The sequence below is a fragment of the Anopheles nili genome, chromosome 2 (genome assembly GCF_943737925.1).
Source record: "Anopheles nili chromosome 2, idAnoNiliSN_F5_01, whole genome shotgun sequence".
Classification (NCBI taxonomy): Eukaryota; Metazoa; Arthropoda; class Insecta; order Diptera; family Culicidae; genus Anopheles; species Anopheles nili.
In genome coordinates this window covers 3,599,946-3,622,645 of record NC_071291.1, presented here as the reverse complement: position 1 = coordinate 3,622,645, position 22,700 = coordinate 3,599,946, and the positions used below count along the sequence as shown (strand labels likewise).

At 46.8% G+C, this 22,700-nt stretch overlaps 3 protein-coding genes across 4 annotated transcripts; 2 read left to right on the top strand and 1 right to left on the bottom strand.

Moving 5' to 3' along the window:
- Positions 1–2,680: 2,680 nt before the first annotated feature.
- LOC128730964 (ecdysone 20-monooxygenase) lies at positions 2,681–5,113 on the top strand. The gene is made up of 7 exons (XM_053824056.1): positions 2,681–3,210; positions 3,278–3,468; positions 3,541–3,739; positions 3,814–3,976; positions 4,038–4,274; positions 4,346–4,573; positions 4,651–5,113. Exons 1-7 carry the CDS (start codon positions 2,690–2,692, stop codon positions 4,756–4,758), a joined length of 1,647 nt encoding a protein of 548 aa, XP_053680031.1. The 5' UTR covers positions 2,681–2,689; the 3' UTR covers positions 4,759–5,113.
- A 76-nt stretch (positions 5,114–5,189) lies between these two features.
- Positions 5,190–22,442, bottom strand: LOC128730963 (kinesin-like protein KIF3A). Its single transcript, XM_053824055.1, has 5 exons — positions 22,111–22,442; positions 21,812–22,027; positions 7,787–8,946; positions 7,308–7,725; positions 5,190–7,234 (listed from the first exon to the last, which is right to left on the bottom strand). The coding sequence occupies exons 1-5, from the start codon at positions 22,114–22,116 to the stop codon at positions 6,977–6,979; spliced, it is 2,058 nt and encodes a 685-aa protein (XP_053680030.1). The 5' UTR covers positions 22,117–22,442; the 3' UTR covers positions 5,190–6,976.
- On the top strand, positions 10,745–21,185 carry LOC128730965 (uncharacterized). Of its 2 annotated transcripts, none has more exons than XM_053824058.1 (5): positions 10,745–10,899; positions 18,666–18,796; positions 19,671–19,831; positions 19,905–20,033; positions 20,100–21,185. In XM_053824058.1, exons 2-5 carry the CDS (start codon positions 18,683–18,685, stop codon positions 20,206–20,208), a joined length of 513 nt encoding a protein of 170 aa, XP_053680033.1. In that variant the 5' UTR covers positions 10,745–10,899; positions 18,666–18,682; the 3' UTR covers positions 20,209–21,185. The 2 variants fall into 2 exon arrangements, with proteins under 2 accessions (XP_053680033.1, XP_053680032.1); XM_053824057.1 differs by lacking the exon at positions 10,745–10,899 and adding an exon at positions 17,739–17,841.
- Positions 22,443–22,700: the final 258 nt, after the last annotated feature.

The following is a 22,700-nucleotide window of genomic DNA, read 5'->3' as shown; positions in this document are numbered from 1 at the left end:
TAATTCCTAAACATTAGCTCTTGATAGCTAACACACCTCGAATTGATTCGACGTATTAATTGAACACGTTTTTTTTTTCGATCGGAACTAATAAAAGTTCAATGTTTATTCACAAATGCTAGAGCAATATTATTATTTTGCATCGTAATTATTCTCAGGTATTCTCAACAGAATACACAGACTGACCAGTGCATCTAATGCAATACCTTCATACAGGTTTGGACCATTTTCAGTAACTATATCTTAGAAAAAATGGAACATCTCGGTGGCAACCGTTAGTAAAAATCGAAAAGAATTTGCATGTGAAGCGTTAATAAATGAAACATTCAATTAGCGTCGATTGGCATTGTTTCATGTTAGTTCTAAGCGAAACACAAACTTCTAAGCTGATAACATACTAGCTAACTTAAAAGTATACTTAATTTCAACACCAATAACTCACAGTCGTCATTAAGTGAACACCAAGCGAACATTAAACCACGCAAGCTTCATTTTCTGTTATTGCTGATTTGCTGGAACTACTGTTGATTCAAAGAAGCAAAGGTTGGTTTTCAAGGCTAGAAACGATCTTCTCGTTACATCTCTCCGTGATGTCGTGATTTAGTAAATGTAGTAGAATTTTTGTAGAAGGTCAAATTAATGATAGCTTCCTGGCGAAATGCTACAACTTAACAGAGTTGAATGCAGCCTTATCGATTCAATAAAATATCAAACCTCATCCGTATACCATTCCGATGGAAAGAGTCGATCATCAGAACCATAGTGCGATCGCCTAACTGATCATTCGGCTTCTTTAGGAGCACCCCATGGCTATGTCCAGCGAAAGTAATCTCTGTTGCAGACTCAGCAACAACCGAGCCGTATCATCTCAGCGACTCCAGGGTCTCCACAGATCGCGTCAAAGTTTGTGTTCGGCCCAACCACAGCTCGTAGTATGCGTGCCCCACGCGCTATCACGCCCAGCTCCCTGTTGGCTGTATCCCTTTTTCGATCGTATCCCCCCAGAGGCGTAGTGGCAGGTGTGAACGGTAGCAATCGCGGTGTTCCGAGTCCCGGTTACGAGCGGCATCAACTCCAAACAGTCGTCGTTTTTTTCGGGCAGTCTCTGTCGCCGCCGAATTAGTTCGTTAAGTAACTTCGCGCTGATAAGCAGGGCCCTCGTGGAGAAGGCGGTGGTCACGTCGGTCCGTTGGTCTGTTCAGTTCGGTATCGGTTCCAAAAACACCGCCAAAACGTGCGTCCGCGTGAGCTGAAGTGCATATTGTGGGGGAGAACGACGGCTTCTGGGAACAAGTGTGTTGCGAAGAGTGAAGCTCATACACGATCGTGCAGGTTTGCTCGCGATCGAGGTGGAGACGCCCAAGCCACATGTGTGCAAGATGATGGGTAAGACGGACACCAACTTGAGCTCCAATTCTACCCACTATCCAAGCATCGGACATCGTGATCGTTTGCTCCAAACCCTACTACTTCTAGGGTCCAGTTTGCTTAGTTGGAGAAAAAATGATCCAACCCCAAAAAAAAAAACACCCACACACGCACGGTCCCATTTCATAACGTCAGGTTTTGGACGGCGAACCGCTCACTCCTCAGCTCACTCTACCAACCTGTCTCACGATCGCCACCGTGGCCGTGGCCGTGACCGTGACCGTGATCACGGTGGTGCTGTTGTCTGGTTGGTGTGTTTTCCTTCCCATCTGCTCTACCGTCACACGCGCTCGCTCACTCGCACGCGCTCGGTCCCTTTTATTATTGCTTCATCGCTTTTAATAGTGCGCCGTATCAAGCCGGCCGGCTCCCGGTGGCTGTGGTGTGAGAGATAGTGAGAAGCTGCGAGCAAGTCAGGGTGAGAGATCGAGCGAGGGCCAGAGCAGCCGGCAAGAATATTCGTCGTTGTACTGTTCCTTTGTGGGTTCCTTAATTAATCAAACGAATTCCAAGGAATCGTAGCGCCCATCTTTCGTCCTGTCAAAGTCAAAGAATCAAGCTCTTTAGTAGGCCATGGAAAAACGTAAGTTTGTTGTAATGCCCGTAATCGTCATCGTGAAATCGAACCCACTGACGTACCTGTCCACATTCGCTGAGAAGACGAATTATGATGGAACCAGGACGCAAACCCTCCCTAGGGACTGATAACGCGAGGTTTTTGTTGCGAATTATTTATCACCCCCCACCACCCAGCGCCACTCAGTGCGACGCAAAACGAACCGCGAAGATAACGGCACTTTGTGGGGAAGGTCACGCGTTAGGGACAAGTTGGAATATGTCTCCCGGAACCCACCCAAGGGTGGCTGTTTTATTGTCAACGCCCGTGCAGAATTTAGGGCCGTGGTATCGCGGGGTTCGCGTGGCGATTGCAAGCGAAATGGAAAGTGTCATCGACTACGACTCGGGCACTTGCAGTAATAAAGCTTATCCGGGTCCGAAAGCACGTTATCATTACGCCTGATGGTATCGATTGCAGTGTCATACATAGGTCCCTTATTTCCATTATACGACTCATGAGGGATCATGAATCAATGCTATTTTGAGCGTTTTTTTTTCTCCCCCCGTTGGTATGCCGTGTTTGTGGACGCTCCCTCCCATTCGATGACCTTGCACGCCCACGGAGCAATTGTTGCGTCACTCAAGTCCCTTTTGCACTTCTTTCCTTCGATCTCCAGACTTCGCCTGTTCGTACGATCGCACCATGTCGGTCACGATAGTGCTTTTCTACACGTTCGTCACGCTGTTCATGTTCCTGTCCTACAACCCGAAGCCACGGAAAATCATCGAATCGGTCCGCAGCTTCCTGCTACATCTCCTACAACACAATAATGGCGCCGTCGATGGGGACACCCCATCTGGGCTGGATGCCGGCACGGCTCTGCGACCCATTCCAACCGGCGATGGGCGTCTACCGAAGGTTAGGTCCATCTGGGACATTCCAGGACCACGCCGACTGCCCTTGATCGGTACCAAGTGGAGGTACTTCATTGGCCGGCAGCGCTACACCAAGGTCCACGAGACGTTCCGAAGGATGCACCACCGGTACGGACCGATCGTGCTCGACGTTGACACGGTCCCGATCGTGAACCTGTTCGATCGTGCCGACATGGAGAAGGTCCTCCGGTATCCCAGTCGCTATCCCTTCCGGCCACCAACGGAGATTACTGAGGTGTACAGACGTAGCCGTCCGGATCGGTTCGGTGCGACTCATCTGATCAATGCGTAAGTGCCCTGGGTGATGACTACTTCCCGATCATCTGCCAACTTCACGATGCTGCTTCGATTGCAGGCAGGGCGAGAAATGGCACGAGCTGCGGATGAAGCTGACTACGGGTATCTCCTCGCGGCGCATCCTTCAGTCGTTCATTCCGTCTGTTAACGAGATTTGTGATGACTTTGTGGATCTGCTGCGGCGCCAACGTGCAACTGATGGGACGATACGGAACTTCCAGGATATCGCCAACTCTGTCGGGCTAGAGAGTGAGTAGACGTCAAGTGAGAAGCGCGTTTGGTCTTATACTAATCCTTTTTTCCTGTCACTGTATCGCGCAGTCATCTGCTGCCTGGTGTTGGGACGTCGCATGGGCTACCTGGCTGCGAACCGGCGCAATGAAAAGTTTATCCGGTTGGCCGAAGCCGTCAAGAAGTCGTTCGTCTGCATCAGCCAGAGCTACTATGGGTTCAAGTTGTGGAAGTACGTTCCGACGAAGCTGTACCGTGATTTCGTCCGCTGCGAGGAGATCATTTACGAGTGAGTTTGGGAGGTAGACATTTCATCCGTAATCCATTGCTGATGATCCTTTTGCGCCTTTCTCTCTTTAACAGCACGATCGCGGAGATCGTGTACCAGGCGCTCGAGGAGGAGCAACTCAATTGTCCCGACAACGACGTAAAGCACATCTTCATCAGTATCCTGCAAACAGAGGGCATGGAAACGAAGGAGAAGATATCCGGCATCATCGACCTCATCACCAGTGCCATAGAAACGGTAAGTTTCGACTCGTGGTAATCCTTTTTGGGACTTCCATTCTGATGTGTCGTGCTTCTAGCTTTCGAATACGCTTTCCTTCCTGCTGCACAACCTCAGCCAGTCGGTGGAAAATCAGCGGGCGATCGCACAGGAATTCAGTCATTGCACGCACAACGTCACCAATGACGACATCGTAGGTGCTCGTTTTACCAAAGCGTGTATCCAGGAGTCGTACCGGGTGTCACCTACGACGCCGTGTCTGGCGCGTATCCTCGAGGAGGACTTCCAGCTTTCCGGCTATCATCTGCAGGCTGGAGTGAGTGTCGAACAGGACCCCTTTTTGGGTGCAACTTTTGCCTAATTTCGGGGGTTTCGATTCGATTTTAGACGCTCGTACTGTGCCATACGTGGATTGCTTGCCAGAGTGAGGATAACTTCCGCCAGGCTGACCGCTTCCTGCCGGAACGCTGGCTTGAGCAGCGAGACGAGAACAATAACGTGGTGAACAAGCGACAGGAACCGGGCGCTGGAGTTGTCCTTCCGTTCGGTACCGGTCGACGTATGTGTCCCGGTCAGAAGATCGTGGACATTGAGCTGACGTTGTTGATGGCAAAGGTACCGTTCGCGTGAGCCCTCAAAAACCGGTATCCCACATTCTCATGCACCAATTACTTCATTTTTTTTGCCGATAGATATTCCAAAACTTCGAGATAGACTATCGCAGCCCGCTCGACACACAGTTTCAGTTCCTGCTGGCCCCACGCACGCCGATCGAGATTAGATTCCGAGACCGGACGTAGCGGCTAGGCATGGCTATACCGGCAGCGACCTCGCACACGACCGGAACAATCGTAACGGCCGCCACTACCTCGTACACCAGTTCGGTACACCTACGACGATGTGATGATCAGGAGATTTAACGTTCAAGGAGAGACAGAAAGCAGGGAGAGAGATAGAGAGAGAGAAAGAGGGCACGCCTTATCATAAGCTTTCGGTAGGTCAACCTGCCGATTAGATCGCAACGCGAATAAGAATTACCTTGGATCGTACTGATTGCTGCATGAATTCCGTTTCCGTCTCTTCGGCGCTGCTGGAGACGCGCAGAAGATACAAGCCTATCTGACCGCACTGTGAAAGACTAACCGTAGAGACTGTAGCTGTTAGTGTATGTTTATCGCTTAGTGGTAGCACCGAAGGACTCCGCGAGGATCACCTTTAAGGGTGCTGCTCCTGCAGGGACCCTCGTCCGCCAGGCGGAAGGAAAACTGCTTGCGCATTAGTGTTAGTCGGTAGTGTATAGTACCAGTGTAGGTGCGCGTAGAGGGTTGCATTTTTTATGCTGACCAAACATACATTATTTATTACGTTTACACACCTCCGGATGTACAAATTTACCAGTTATTTAAACCTATAAACTGATACCTTATTGCACGTTTTTATCGTCGTTCGCCTTTCGATTAGAAAGAAAACCCCAAACAGTCACACGGTGTGTGGTTTTTTATGTTTTATATTTTATAAGAACTCCGTACAATGGATGTGCAAATGTGTTGTTGAGTATTGCGGTTATTCTTCTGCTGGGTTAGTGCATATGCAAAGTCATGTTTGATTTTAGCAGCAAAGCTTACGCATTCTTACACCGCATTTGTGTGTAAGCGTTAATTCCGATCGAGTGCTATTATGTAAGCGTTTTTGCAGCATTGTTGCAGCATTTTGACTAGCCTAGAAATACATGTTTTGTTTCAAGTGTTCGATCTCTACTAAGGTACGCCTGCACTACGGGAGTATTATGCTACCATCGTTTGACTGAGGAGGTCGACTTTCTCCGCCTGATGTTTGCTACGTGCTACTCCAGCCTGAAACCAGACTAACCAGGACGAGCTGTGAGTACTCGTTCAACTAAGTGCTGTTAGTTGAATGCCCACTTGGGCCACACACACTAGGTGACGGTTGATGGATTCTATTTTCGGGTTTTGGTTGCCCCATTCGATGGAAAACATGCGTTTAGATGCGTGCCGAGAAAAGAAAACTCTCTAAAACAACCGAAAGTGAAAGTGCGCACACTACCAAAACGGAACGGAACTCTGTACACGAAATTAAACCCTTTGTCTTTATCTAAACGTTACTAGAATATTGTCACAACCACAGCAAATTCCTCTCAACGGTTTGGTTTTTGTTCATCTGTCCTTCAAATTATCAATAACTTTTGTTTGTCTGCTCGCGTACTTGGTACACCGGGTTTCACCTGGCTCTTCATGCTCACTGGTACGATTGAGGTTGAAACGAGGTAAATTATTCGGGCGACGACTGCCGGACCATCTCTGCTAATTCTTACGTTACACACTTTTATCGTATCTGGTAGAAATCAGTTGAAAATAGCCTTTTGGTGTTACAGAAGCAAAGCGTACACAAATTCTATATGAAGCGAACCTATCCGAAGCAGTACTAACTTACTCTTAGAATGAAATCCTCCCGAGGGCTTCCCTAAACAAGAGTACCTCTATTGACGAAACATTCTCCTGGCTATAGCTAGTCCATAGCGATGCCTGTCACGGTTTAAGTGCATATAATAAAAATAGGTTAAGATCTCGGTTAAGTTTTACACATCAACTAACAAACGTCGATCTTGCGATCGATGAAAAGCGACTAGTATCGAATTGCACATTCCGGTGTCATTGCCATTGCCGTGCTGTTGTGCGTTTAATGCAATCTGTTCAACTACCTCATTATCAAGGGGCATCTAAAGGGTTTTTTTTCTTCAAGACACAAAACGATAAAATTGCCCTCCCCCTTGACGTTACTCTGAGACCTTGCATGCTCCTGCTCGCACATCCCTACGGTAAATATCACTCCGTGAAATCATTCTATCACGTGAAGAAAGGTGCATACTGGATGTTGATGATAATCAAAGTGGTTGGCCTCATCGGCTAAAAGCATAACCCAGCCTCATTAGTAAAATACTTTCTTTTTTTTCTAAATCTCCCTGCTCCTCTAGTTGGATGATGACGGTTTTTTCTTCCTCTAGTAGTATTTCCTAGCGGTCGTTGGACGAGCGATGCCGGATGTGCGCGGACGTGCCGTCTTGGCCCGAATCGGTTCCGCGACCGACTCCGTGTTGTAGCTGAGATACACGTGTGACAGATCGACCAGATCCGTCTCTTTGGTGTTGACCTTTGGTTCTGGGATGTTCTTGCGCATGTTGTTGCCGGTGTACGCGACGCACTTCAGCTGCCACTCGCCAATGTCCTCGTTCCAGTGGGTGAACTTTTCGATCATGTTCTATAAGAGCAAATGGAAAGATCAGATCTCAGTCTATAAGAGAAAAATTGAGGGCACGTGGAATCATCAGTACCTGATACTCCTTCGGAATGTACGAATTTATAACCAACTCGCAGAGCGCTAGCTCCCGCGAAAGGCTGCGAATGTTCTCGTAAATGCCCTCCTTTTCGCGCTGCTGCTCCTGCTGCTGATCCGCAAGCTCCGACTTGATGCTCATCAGCATGGACATAACGCGCTGCAGCTTTTTCGTTTTGCCCACGCACTCCTCCTGCAGCGAATTGTACCGCTCTTCGATGTCGATGCGTTCAGCTTCGATTTTTTGCAAATTTTCCTTCAATTCACGCTCCGTCTTGGTACGCTGCTCCAGTTCAGTTATCGAGTTCTCCAATATCAGCTCCTGTTCTTTCGCTTTCTCGAGCAGATTTTCACCTCCCACCAGGATCTTGTTCTCCAGCGACGAAAGCTTAGCTCTCAGCTGATCTTGTTCCGATCTGTAACAAGCAACGAGTGTTATAGTTATCACAAAGGCGTAGGAATGCCTGCATCACTTACTTAGCCTGCTTCAGTTCCTGCTGACTTTCCATCGCTTTTTTCTCCAACAGCTCCTTTTCTGCGTCGCTCTTTTCTTTCCGCTCTCGAGCCCGCTCCTTACGACGCTTTTCCTTGCGCTCCAACCGCTCCCGCTCCCGGTCAGCGTCCTGTTCGCACTGCTCTTCCACCGCATCCTCGTCATTCTCACCGTCGGCTTCGTCCTCTTCTTCTTCCTCCTCTTCGCCACTCTCGATTCCTTGCTGGAAAATGCCCTCCTCTAGTTGGCGCTTCAATTCCTCGATTTCCTCCTGGAAGTGACGCAACAACGCATCCTTCGGTTCCTCGTTGATGTGTGCCAGATTCTGGATGCTCTTCGCACGGCACGCATACCGGAGCGTCGAGATGGTTTCGACGTAGTTCGCATCAGCTGGACCAACGCTGGCGCACATCACGGTCTTGCTGTTGCCACCAAGCGAGTCCTGCAGCAAACGCGTCAGTTTCGAGTTTCGATAGGGAATGTGCGTGCTTTTACCATCGACAAGTGCGCTGATCACGTTGCCCAGCACCGACAGTGACAAGTTGATCTTGGTCGCTTCCTTCAGGCGCAATCCTGACGATTGAGTTTTGCTCTGCCGCTCGGAACCGGCCAAGTCTACCAGCTGCAGTTTGCCCATACGCACGTACTGTCGACCGGATTCGTCCGTTTCGCTCGATTCAACGGTGATCGAGAAGATCGCATGAGATCGAGATGATTCCGAGTTCATTTTTGTCGCACCAACGACTCGATTCTTGTTGCCCAGCTTCATGATGTTGTCGAGATCATCCGCGTTGTGCACGACGTACCCGCTCAGGTCTTTCACGAACACGCCGATGTCGGCGCGTTCCTTCACTTCCAGGCTTTTGTTCAACTCCTTGCCGAGCAAATCACGCACCTCCTCGTTGTAGATTTCCATGTAGCTGACGCGAACGAGAAACTTTTGGTTTTCCTTACCGCGCGCTATGTGTCCGAAGATGTGCGCGAACGTGTTCGGGATGATTCCCTTCGTCTGGGGAGATTCAGGATTACCCGACATGGTGTAGGTTTTGCCGGTACCCGTTTGTCCGTATGCCAAAATGGTGCCATTGTATCCTTCCAGCACCTTGTCGACGATCGGCCGCGCAGTGTCAACGTAGAGATCAATCTAAAAGGGATAGTAAAAAGGGTTGAAACTACATTGGATAACAAATCACCACTGTATGAATAACATGTTGCACTTGAGCAACATTCAAGCGTTTCTATCGTCACATTACATAATCATTACTTTCGTAATACGTGTCCAAAACAAAAACGGCAACAAACTGAGCAATGCTCAGTGCATACAAATTTCTCAACATATCCATATGGAGAAACGGTTTTCTCCCGCCACTTTGCCAAAGTTCAAGCTGAGCTCATAAAAGTGACAGCAAATTAAATCAATTAATTTCTCACTGAACCCATACGTTTCTGCTCGAAACGTGATCGTTTGTCTCCGCTGCGATCAGAGCGAGAGACGATCATATCCCAACACAAGCGCTCTAGAATGCACTCCTTCTTTTCGTGGGTTTCGTCTGCTGGACGGCTAGCTGATTCTTTTCAATGAAGTGCGCTAATTAAATCAATTACTGTCACCCACTCTCTGTACAGTTTGTATCTTCGAGCGTTACGCAAACTTTGGAGGTTGTCTTCCTTCGACAAGAGCTACTTTGCAACGTGTAGGATGACGAATCTTTTTCCACCTCCGCAGGAAGGCGTCGTTCTCTTGGTCTCCATCTCAAACAGCGATGATCAACGTATGACCTAAACCATACCAAATAGTAGAGCATGTCTGAAGCTGTCCACTAGAACACAACCAATACATTCCAAGAGGTATCACTCTTTCCCAGAAACGACTTAGGACGACAGCAATATTAAATGCTAGATGACAAATGATCCATAGTTAGCTACATATCGTAACCATCTTCCATACTGTTCACAAAGTCGAGTGATTTCCCATGCTACAGCTAATAAGTAAGCAAACTTTAATGCAATGATTAATTCAGGTGTTAAATTTAAAACGTATAACAACCTAGGTTCTGTGTAATCATTCTGCCACCAAAGAACCTAGTTCCAACGGAAAATCATTGAAACTGAAGCACATTCAAAGTATCCCCTCCAAAATGCGTGCTAAAATGTACACACAATTTGCCACGAAGTCCCCTGCATGCGACGGTTTGCGTCTATGGTAATTTATGCCATCGATAATGCCATTTTCTGCAGCCAATGTCTAGGGCCCGTACGCTGTAATGACCCTTTTGTTGCATTCCATCCTTTCTCCCGTCGGCGTCTGTCAAACGTCATCAACATTCAAATTAGCAGCCAACGACGAAAAGGCACACCTAAAGATACAAAAACTAATTCAAAGGTAGGCGTGAGTCGTGAGCGATTCGAGCAAAAGAAGCAATTGGTGATAAGTAGCAGAAAAAAAAATATGCTAACAAATCACCTAGTTAACAGATAAATCATAGAATAACTATTTTACAGGTGGAAATCATACGTTGAAGCCTCAAGGGTTGATTCGTTCACGGTGCAAACCTTTCGAGCTGTTGGGAAGTGGTCCATGATTAAGCCTAGTTTGCACACGCGCACTTGTGGTCGCTAGTTTCGTGGGAGCTCGCCTTCTTCCCACTATGCTGATGTATGTTTCGTGCACGAGCTGCAAGCATACCAAGTCATCATTTATGAACCACCAACAACATATGCTTTCACACAGGCGGGATTTGTGTGGCACCAGCGCTTAAGCACTCGTGATGTTTCACCAACACGCACACACACCCACAACGGGCTGCGGGTGAGGGCCAAAGGAATTAGAAGTTGGCGCTATGGACCCCTTATGCTTATGCCCCGATATGCTGGTGTTTCAGTTCCAAGCGCGCTTTCTCCCGATCCGGACGTAACACGCCATCTCACGCAGTGTTTTTCACTCTTTCGAAGAGCCAACCTACCACCAACGACCGCGTGTTGTGATACCCGCGCAAACAATCGGCACGAAGAACCAGCGTAAGCCCAGTTTGGGAGAGCAGATCAACCACCCCCAGTCCAGGCCAGTTCGATCGTGAATTTCGGAACATCCAAACAGGTTAGATGATCGGCGTGTCGTAGGCAGTGAGGAATCCAGAGCCTACCCTTCGAGGGACCGACCTCGTGTGGCCGTCCCACACCCATCACTCCTCCCATCCCTGGGACCCACACCGCGCCCTTTTTTTTGTAGGGCCGCGACAACACACACTCGATGGCATAAAATAATAGCTTCATCGCGCGTTGCATAGTGCGGTGGAAAAGGCCACGCGTACGTAAAGTGTGCTAGAAAATGGGTTTGGGCGCGGCCACACTGAGACATAATTTCTCGCGCCATCGCTGACCTATCGATGAAGATGGACCAGTGTGTATTTTCTGTTGCGTTGTTGCTGTTTGTGAGTTGCTCGAAAAGGGTGTTCCTGGAGCGTTTGGGGTGTCCTGTGCTTGATCGAAGTAGGCAATTCCCGAGAATAGCAGCATAGCACTTTCACGAACCACCGGTGACGGTATTTCATGCTGTAACGTATTGCGTGCAGATCGAATATTCGTGGCGTGGTATTAACGACGAAACAACAGCCGTTGCTGAGGTGAAAAAACAAATAGTTCACGACCGAAAGATGGGTTTGGTGCGCGAATTGCGTGCGTACGATGCGTGTCTCATTATCGCACGCGTTTTGTGCATCATCAGTTCCTGGTTTTTGCTGTTCTGATGAGATGCCAATCGGAACAGCAGAGGACAGATTTCCGTTTGTCACACCACGCGCGACCGGGTGTGTCTCGCATGTGTGATTTCATATATTTTTTTTTTCGTTTCCTCCTCGTGCCAGGCGGCATTTTAAAAACCGCATAATTATGCGGAGTGCTTGACGAGAACACGAGTGAGAAAGAGGGAAGAGCCATTTCACGGCACGGAATGTTTCGAATGATCACGATGGAATGTTGGCGATCCAGTTGGCGATCCAGGACAGGTAGTGTTCAAACGAACCGAAATCACAGGGAACACAATAGGGAAACGAGGGAATGTTACCATGGAACCAGAATTGAGCTAAATTGTTTTGATATGGTATTTTCTGTGAGGCGGATCTGTTAGTCGGAAGCACGTGGGTGATGGAATTCAAAGAGCATGTAATAGATGTGCTTAATTGGCTTCAATTACATGTACAAAAACGGCAACTTGGTGTTATTTTGAGGGTGAATATGTCCACACATAACAGCATCCTATTTTAACATTCGTTCGATGGAAATTGATGAGACATTTAGCGTACAGCATATTTCCAATCCCGACACAGGCCTTCATTTTACACCGACCACGTTGCTTTCTCTTCTGTTTGAAAATGCAACTCCAATCGATTCCCGATACACCTCTTCCGTCAACAGGAGGCGTTAAAAAGATGCATATGCGGGAAAAAAACCCCACGAGTGTCATTACGACGCCAGCGCTACAAGTGAAAGCAGATGCATAACGATGCATATTTCACATACAGTTGATAGATTAAATACACCCTTTGTACGAAACCATCACTATTAAGCTAGTCACACGTGTGTTTGGTTGCCGTCGACCACGTGGTTCTAACTCGCGGTGATTTATGTTTCACCGCAGCACACACACGAAAAAAGCTCGCACCGCGTGTTTTCCTCGCAGGGAAAGGAAAATCAATATCAAACGATTGTGGAACGGTCTCGTCGCGCAGGAACAAACCGCGAGAAGGAAAAAAAAAACAAACATGCGAGCCGCGAGCGATAAATTGCAGCTGCAACTCGCACAAACCTTGCAAAGCTGCCAACGTGTAATTGGCGTGTTTTATCAAGCGCAGCAACATAAAGACCTGCCTCTTCCGCTTGTCTGTCAAATGTCGACGCATTAAGCTGGAAAACTCCGAGAGGAAACTGTTGCAAGTGCCTTTTACCTTCGTCCCGTAACCTCGATGAAAATTGTCGCTCGAAAAAACGATCTCTCACTCCAGACGCTAGAGTTTGGTTTAGAAAGACAACGCGTGTGTTTAAGGCACACATCTGCACGTCAATGAACTCTCGAGTCCCGAACAATTGTTGTTTGCATTCAATGGTGGAGTCGTGCTGGCGGCAATGTTGCCTCGCGTTGTTTGCTTTAGTTTGCTAGTGGCATAGGCCCTTACTTAAACGCTAATGGCGTGGCGTTCAAACCTGAAGTCGGCGATCTGCTCCGATATACACGATCGTCCCCATTTGTCACCTTCCGCCGGTGGTACATCGAGTTCAACTGCCGCACCTTCTTCCACACGGCAGATGAACCAACAGGCGTGACAATTGCTCGTCTTTAAGGGGGCTGAAACTGAAAACCACCCAAACCTGGGGTCGAAAACTCACTCAAGTAAATAAAACCGAAAACGAAAATGCATCCACACCTTGCTGCTGGACTCTGGGCTAGATGGTATCGGTTTTTTTTTCGAGGATTGGATCATTACGTGTCATTCGAAACCGTGCGGCGTCCGCTTTATGGGTCTCGTGTAGCGTAACAATAAGGAAACAATACGCTAACGGTCAACATTACACGCCCCGCGGTTGTACACGCGATTATTCCTTCCGTCACGATGTCTAGGGGGACTTTATTCTTGCCCTTAGGTTTGTCAGCAAAAGAGCCCGTATGTTCGAATGGGAAATTATTTCTGGTCCCGGCGGTTCCCGACCACCTGGAACAGTCGCGATTGCGTTGGGAACGGAAGATCGCCACTATGACGTTGAGGTTGCTCGATGACCCAATTGTGTTGCCGCTTCAGTGGCACGCGAGTTGAGGAGACCCTCTATGTTGGCAAGCGGAATGTTCTAGGATAGAGCACCTGCTCAGACTAGCACAGGTGAACGAACGTATGACAGCGTAGCCTGTCGCCCTGATAGAGTCCTGTGGTTACGTGATTCCATTCGAAGTCGGTGGAATTTAGCGCTTTGAACGCGGGAAAGCAACAGGTATGGTAGCAAACCGGTTGACTGTCAAGCGAATTGGCTGCTGATCCGGTCGCATTCAGTGACTAATTCTACACCTTGATCAGGGTTTCACGCCATGCTAGTCAGACCGATGTTGGCAGGGAGATAGACATTGCGTGCAGGACAATCTCTCTTATCGGATGAGGCTTACCGAATAATACCTCTAATTGATCATGAACTAAACGCGTCATTCGTCAGCACATTGTCGAGCCCGCTTTTTTCGACACAAAGCTACAATCCTAACACCCAAGATATTGGAAATCGCCGTCGTGGGACAAAAGTGACAGTAACTCCCTTTCTTCCGATTACATCCGTCTAGAGACCGATGACGGGTTGCCTTTTCTTGAGTGAAAGTCTTCGCGAATGTAACCTTGGAAATGAGAAATACCCTTCATGCTGGGTATGCCTGTTTAGCTTTCAAATCCCTCGAATCAGATTTCTACCCCTAACAACGCGGCTGTTCAAGCCATACACAAGTAAGCTGATGTTTTTGGCTGACACCAAATTGAGCGAAAACTTCACCAAAAATCTGAGACTGAAACAAACTCTGAAAAAGTGTGGGGAATTAGACAAAAAAACGAAAGACCCACCCCAAACGAAAGACACGCACTCAACCATATCGGGAATCTCTCCTTTTCGTCTTTTTTGTCTGGAGTGGTGTTAAAAACATGATAATTTTGAAATAAAAAAGCACAACCGCTTCGCAGCAGTGAGGCTTCGATCTGACGCGACTGGCTTTAAAAAGGCGCAAAATGAAGAAGCAAACCTACCCCTCGGAGTTCTAGAATTGTTATGAAAACCGGTTGTGGGGTTTTGTTTGCGAAAGAATAGACAACAAAATGAAGCTGTGGAGGAATCTAAAGCAACGATCCCAACACTGGTTCTTGTAACCTATTAGCCAACGTCAAGCAACAAACTTCGTCGCATTAAGCCGCCCTAATCACGATCGGGCTGATTAAACGTACTGCATAACATATTAGACAACGGCACAGAGAACTACAGTTAACCCTTTGTCCACCAAAGACCGAACATATTGCACATAGAAAATGCGCGGGAAAGTTTCCCACTTCCAACACGGCCATGCTCGCACGTCCATCGGTCTCCTATCTGACGGGGATCGGTGGCGGGAACATTTAAATTACTCTTCAAAGCTTCCAACGTTTCCACATTCACACAGGCGCACGCAAGAATGACCAATCCCGCGCCCTTTCTGGATCCACTGAAGGGAGAGCTGGAATGGGTTGGACGGAAAAGAAAGGAAAAAAAACCCTTTCTCCTCCACAACGTGGCTCTTTAAATCCGTGACCCTTTTTTGGTCGTTGGCCATGGGAGCAGCGGAAGTGATACGAAAGAAACTATCGCTCCTGGAGGGCTTTTTTCTGCTTCTTCTTCTCTGGTCCCTTTGTCTCTCAGTTTCATTCCCTTTTGGTCGATCACTTCGGTACGATCGCGACGCCAAGCGGGTTTGGCAGTTTGCCGATGGCGCAAAATTATGCTGCACGCGGTGTGACTTTCATTTCATTATGCTCCACCGCGTGTTGCCACCGAAATCGCTCAGCTTTTTCCCGCCCAGTCTCAACCCTCGTGGTGGTTCGTGGTCAACGTAGCAAGCAGGAGCGAGGTCGACATACGCATTCCACCCATGACCGCGTGCCGCGATACACGGCAGTAGTTGTGTGATTGTAGCTGTATTTGTACAGAGAGTGCCCTCGACCACGGGGCAACATATAACCCCACCTCGATGCGGGGAAAAAAGCGGCCCAAAGTGGGGTCCAAAAGAAAAGCAGCATTTATTTTGATACGTATTTTGTTTTGGTTTGTCGTTTCGCGTCCGCAGCAACGTGGAGGCAGCACTCGCGTGATGGCACACCATCGACACATCGGCACGTGGTGACTCAGCGGTGCGAGAAATTGAGCGATTGCACGAGAAAAAAACGGACACGCGGGAAAGACCAAGCCTAGAACCGCCAAATGCTCTCCACAAAGCATCGACAAAAAAGTTAATGTAATTTGATACTCCCGCTTAGCGAGTTAGATGAATTATTTAATCAAATATGATCGGGTTTCGACTCACGCGAGCTCCGTTCTTTCGTGGAATAATTTCAATCACACACCTCATAACTTCTTCCCAAGCCGTTACGAGTTTGCGGTGTTTGTTCGAGATCCCCAAAGGGAAGCAATAAAAAATAATTAAGTGTATTTTCCCACTGCAAAACGCATCTCGCATCGGTTGCACTGAAGGGCTGGCTCTTATTCCCGCCAACATTGCGTATGGAAAATGCTAATGAGCTGATTTGTCTATCGACACCAAAACATAACCACTTCTGGGGAAGCTTTCACTTCCCGCTAAGCTTATGATTTGCTGGCGCGTGTTCGTCCCGGTTTGCTCTAGGAGACCCTTTTCTACTGCTTCCACTCAGCAGCCGCCATCGCGGGTAGTGTGGAGTCTCCAACAAACATCAACACATCGATACGATTCAGAGAAAATGTTTAAAACCGTTCACAGCGGCGTCTTCGCGGTTGCATAAGGCAATGTGTGAATCTATTGCGTGTCTTTCCACTCGGTGCAGCCGCCGTTCGAAGATCTTAAACTCAGCTGGGAACAGCTTCAGCTTGAAACCGAGGGTAACATTACCGTTTGACCAACGTGATGTGCTGACCAGTTCGAAACCGGAGTGTCGATCATTCGATGATCATTAGATTCCATCATTACCACCGGGCAATGCGCAATGTGGTTCCTATTATTACCGCTTTTTACTTGCGGTTAGCTTTCACTTGTCAGTTTCCTGCTTCGACGACGTGAAGTCATCAAGGGATAAATCAATAAAAAATCGAAGTAAAAATGATACGCTGTACACGCAGAGTAGAGGTGGGATTTTCACGGAAAGGTATGAAGAGAAACGTTACTTCATTTCCTTCCTCATCCGGTGACAGTGGAAGGTGTGTGCATTTCTGCTTCCTTCCGTCAATCGGCGTGACAAACACTCCACGTGTGCATTCCGCGGATCTTCGCTTCCCAGATAAATCCCAGACGACATCACGCGATGCAACGGTTGAAAGTGAAGTCGAAAAACTCGTTCCACCCGCCTGTGGTGCCGTCTTGGCGTCGAGCATAGCATGGAGCATAGTATGTGTTATGATTTTTGTTTCCGCACCTTCATGTGGTCCTATCGATGATCATTCGGAATCACCATGGAATGGTGCGCGAGACACTGCAGGCACGTTGCAGCACTCAGGAAACGATCATAACTGATCGACAAACACCGATCTCTCCACTCGACCTGTTGCGCGGTTGAGGCCAGACGAGAGCACCGTTTTATGCTCGCTCGTTGTCATACGATGTTGAAATTACAACGTCGCGATGTTGGAAAGCATGAAGCACACGAATTTACCCATACCGAGTTGGCTGCCAACGATCAAGAGAAAGTCTCATTCCGAAACATTCAAATTATAGACCACCTCGCCAGCAGACCAATGCCAAAAAGGGTAGTTGGGTGGAAATGAATTCGAACGTTTATGTTTGGCTATACACGTTAGCCTTCGGGAGTAATATATTCGGTTTAGTCTATGCAACAAAACAGAACTCCCTTTCATCAGCCTACGTCTCTCTGAACAACACCGAGATTCGGAAACAGACGGTTCTATGATGCAGAAATGTGCATTGTGCTGATGGAATGATTCACTGATCGCAAAACGCACAGACACTTGCAGGAAGTGTCACACACGCGCTCGTTTGTTGTATAACTCGATCGTTAGCACGGTGCTAAATATTCATCGTCGATGGTATGCAGCACCTACTGACGACCGGTGATCGAGCCATGTTTCGAAGCCAGTCACTTGCAAGTGGTCACCGACAACGGATACTAGTGTTGATACGAAGAACGTGTGCTAGGGAAACGATAAACTGCAGCACAGTTGCATACTCGAGTACCTCGTACCATGGGGAATTCAAAGTTTTCTCGCGATCAAGCGAAACCTGAAAGCTCAGAAGCTGGCGCAAGTATTCCAGAGGATAGCGGATCACAAAAACCTCCTAAAAATGGTAGAGTATGGGTTGGAGTTTTTCATGAAACGAAGAGCCACGAGTGGTTCTGCAAGGGAGCAAACATTAGGCTAAGAAAATCTGTGCTATTCTATTCGCTAACATTTGTCGATGCTTGCAGTGGGAGATCGCTGTGTCAGAGAGGGGTCAGAGTGAGTGGAAATTGTAACTACCATGAACATAGGTAGGATATACGATGGAACATAACCCACCGCGCGCACATCACGCTGGTTTCGAAGCCTAACTAAAATAATGTTTTGTTTGTGAATTAACTCTTAACAATTTACCGCACCGGATTTTGTGCGCCTCGTGCGCCCGTCTTGATTGTGTTCCTTCCACGCATTAATAACTAATCGACGATGTCGCCCTTGGAAGCGTTAAGCATTAGCTTCGTTTTTTACTGCCAACCATTGGGGCAATTATTCAATTACCACTAATTTCCTTCGCAACCGAACCTCGCGGCAAGCCGTTTCCTCTCAACAATGTGTCGTGTTGCAGTCACGGCGAGCTGAGTTTCAACTACTTAGCCAATGCCAAGTATGTCTCGAAAAATAAAGCCACAAATGTGTTGATAGTCGATGCACGAAAACTTCCCGCGTTGTTGTTCGCTATAACATACAGTAATGAAGTCCAAACAAAGTGTTGCTGTAATAACAGCTAGATCGCAGCCCACGACACGATCGCACGATTTGGCCATAATGCGTTGATGTTTGATTCACGGATACGGCACCCGCAAAGAACTAGGATGTGTTTAAAGTCTCCTCTTTCATACCCGTCTTACGGTAATCAAACTAACGTTCTTGAATCGCATTTTTAAACCCCAGAAATCTCACGTCTCACGATGGCCAACGCAGAACACGGCAGAGATCAGGCCGATCGAGGCATGCGCAAGGAGTATTTCAACAGCAGCGGTGCGGGAAAGTTTTTGCCACCGGTATTCAAACTGCTCGAGATGGTAAGTTGTTAATCATTGCATCCATGTAAGACAGCACCCACTTTAGGGCAACCGCTTAAATTGGGAATTATGAAGCGAACAGGTTTAAATAGTTCGGTCAATGGGTCAGGCTTCGTGCGATAATGTCTGTCGGTAAGAAACCCAGCGGGCGTGTTTTCTATTGGAGAAGACGCAAACTACGACGTAGATGTTGCATATGCCCCAATGTCTTCCAAGCCCTTCGCATACGTTGACGAAACGACAACAAGAAACTAGGGATTTTTTTGTATCTGCGGAAGCGAAAATCTACTGGGCACCTTCCAGTGTTATGCAAGTTCTACCAGCAGCACACTACATCGCAATTAAATCACACAAACTTCCCGCCGCTTTGGCGCAACCCCTCTCCAGATGAAAGATATCGATTGTCTCGCTGGAGCGAAATACAATCGACGTAACGACGCTGCTGAGATGGTAGTGTGCAAAAACCGCGAGCCTACACTCCACCTCAACTGCTTGTTTCTCACGAATGGAGCGGTTAGAAGGGGTCTCGGAACTGGTGAGGGGTGTCATCACTCAAGGCACTGTCATGAATCAACTGCGGCAAGCTGAACTGGTAGAAGCGACTGCCTACAAACACCCATATCCACCTCGAGGTTCTTCCGTTGTTTCGCATTCCAACAGCTTAGTGGGCCAGATGGAACACCAGATTGCACGGTGACAATTAGTGTCGTTCTAGCAATGACACTGCTTCTTTCACATCGTCTTGCCATCCGGCAAGGCAGTGAAACCTACTAAAGTGGCTTGTTCCACGTGCCAGAAGGATTCTTTGCAAGCAAATTGCCAATATCTTAGGACCAACGTTAGCTACATCCGTCACTTAACCCTATAATTGCAGGCTGTCGCAATCGTGTGCATCGGACTGATCGACGATCCGGCCCACAACTCGCGGCTTCGGGTGTTTGTATCCTCGCGCAGTGTTGCGCTTGCCTACGGCACCTTCGTCACGTTCCTCGTGTTCTCCGTCATCTATCTGTTCGGAAAGGTTATTCGAGACAAGTACGTGGCGCCGCATGTCAATGATTCGACAAGTATCGATACGTTCATCTAATGTTTTGTGTGCATTTTGCAGCTTTCCGTGGAAGCTGAACTCGCTGCTGAATTTGACCGGCTTCATCTTATATCTGGCCACGGCCGTTTGTTTGCTCAAAGATTGGTCTGAGACGAAGAACCGCAACTACTGGCCTCCGAACACGCAAAGGTAACATAACAGTGTGGTTTTTGGAGAGTGTCTTTTTAACATTTGATTTGGTTTCCTTAATCGCAGGATGGATTTCCTTTGCGGAGCTGGATCCGTTTCCGTGGTCGGTGCATTATTCTACCTTCTTGATCTGATCGTAAACGTGCGCCTGGGCATGAAGGGTGAGATCGAGTAAGACCATTGTCCGCTCGATTGCAGACGTTTTTTTTTTTCATATTGAATTTGATAACTTAAGCTAGCACCTTCGTCGTAACATTCTTCCATCAGTTAGATAGTAAGCATTGTACGTTATATGTTATATTCTCTTTCGAAACTCCCTGTAAATATCGAGAAACGAGCTATGCAAGCCAAACTATCATTTATCCACAGCATTTGTGGCCGGTGTAGCTAATGCCGGAGCAATATGTCAACCGATTACTCGGCCCAGTGACAAAGACGTCCATTTCAGAATCGTTTCCGTCCAACAACAACAAAACGTAGCATTACTTACATAAATTAAAACATTTATACACATACATTTGTCACCTTTCCCTTACCAACTAGAAGTTCCAATCATTCATATCGAATATTTTAAAACATTGAGACGTTGTAGCAAATTTGGATGGCACAAATCGACCACTTTTGAACCGTTTATAGCAACAGTTTTATAAATCAATTTTTTCGAACAATAATCTGCAATCTATGCAAAATCCTCCCACGTCTAATGCCACCTGTTACAGATTCGTTCATAGGCATTTGAAATGAGTGAAGAATTAAACTACCAAATATTAGAACGTAAGAAATTGCAACAGTTGACCGAGAATCTCCCGGCGAACCGTGGATTTGGTTTACGTTTTCAAGTATTTTAATTTATGTTTTTGTCTCCAATTACCAGCGTATCAGTAAGGAAAAATCGTTTATATCCGTTAATCTTAAGCAATGATCTCCTGCACAAACTTCCATACATCAAGTGGAAGTTAGCACATACGTGTCGTCGTGCAGGGATAAAGGTGGCGAGTGTTTTTTCTCTTCAAAAGCCATAATTTAAATTACCTAAATAGTGATATAAGATGGACGCTACCAGGTTGTCCTCTTGTACAAATTACATTATCAAATATGTTTTAAAAAAATTACCCATTGTGTCAACATCGAAACAACATTCAACATTCTAATAAACACGTATTTTTCTCTCAAGCGGCGTAGAGTGGTGATTCCTAAGATCCGAAAATAAAATAGTTTCAATTGGTTTTGACACACACGTGGAACACGTGTGAATGAATCATGTGCCTGTATATAGAACCACGCGGGAAAATTCAAAATTACGATCGTTAAAATAAAAAAAAATTACAAAAATTGCTCGAATGGATAATTTCAACACAATGTGTACCTAAGTGACGGATTTAGATACACATGTTAGCATAATTTTACCAAAATTTCAACTTTAACGAACAGATGGTACGAAATTTCCATATTAAAACACTGTCCTTGAAAAAGACAGCTTAAGATCTTCAAAGCGATGCTGGATGTGAACTCAGCCCTGGAGCTAGGTTGAAAACTCAAATGGTTTTTAGTATATCAAAAGCAGTTCAAGAGTTCCATCAACCAAATAAGAAAAATCAAAGGTATGTTGCATAAAACTGCACCTCGAAACGGCCATATTATACGAAAGAGAAAGGAAAAATAGCGTTCGAAACAAAAGTAAAGGTGGGCCTAGGAACCACTCAACCCATCATAATTGCGGCAGCATGTTGCTATATAACAGCGGTGGGGTAGCGGGTAGCAAGCATTGGGTAACGCACCTGTGTCGAATCTTCGCCGAAAACGTTATCAAAATAGTACACCTTGGGCGGCTCGCTGGCATTAGCATTCGGCTTGACGACGGTAATGCTCCGGTTCCCTTTGTCCACCTTGATTACATTCTGGCAGTTAGAATCCAGCTCGTTTTTGTCCATCGGGCGTACCCGGACCACGACTCGAACGTTTTCGATTTCACCTTCATTTTTGATCGCTTCCTCCTGTGAAAGAAAGACAGAGAAAGATATGTTGATGAGACAGGTGCACTACAAATGATGTCACTGTACACAAAATATCTACAAACCGGCATATTGCTACAATCTTGCTTCTCGGCGGGAACACCTTCTTAAAACTCACAAAATGCACGCTTTTACGTCAATGTATTTAACAATTTAATCATTGGTAACACGATTATTCAGCACCAGGTCTTATTGTAAATTCGATTTTTTCAATTTTGCTTTTCCTTCTTGTTCTTCTTCTTTCGCAGGGATATACAACGGTTCGGCAAGGAATTCCAATTTCCTGTGCCTACCCGTATTGCTTCGTGAATGCACCAGAAAGCTGTGTTTACGTAAAACCTCTAGCGATACGAATTGTGCACTTAACTCTTATTTCAACTTAACACTTATCAGCTTTTACTCCGAGCAAATACTTCGTATATCAGTCATGTTTTGACAATACATTTGGTAAACAGTCACGTTTTGACGACCTAGCTTCAGGTTTAGACTACTTGTACGAAGAATCCTACTTTTCACACGATTTTTCGACCTTTTACTTTGGAACATAACAATTTATCAACATAATAAATTCAAAATTCACATTGTTGAAACAAAAATTACCTGTATAATGTCTTGAAACTAAATTTCCTATGAATAAGTTGTAAACTGCCACAGC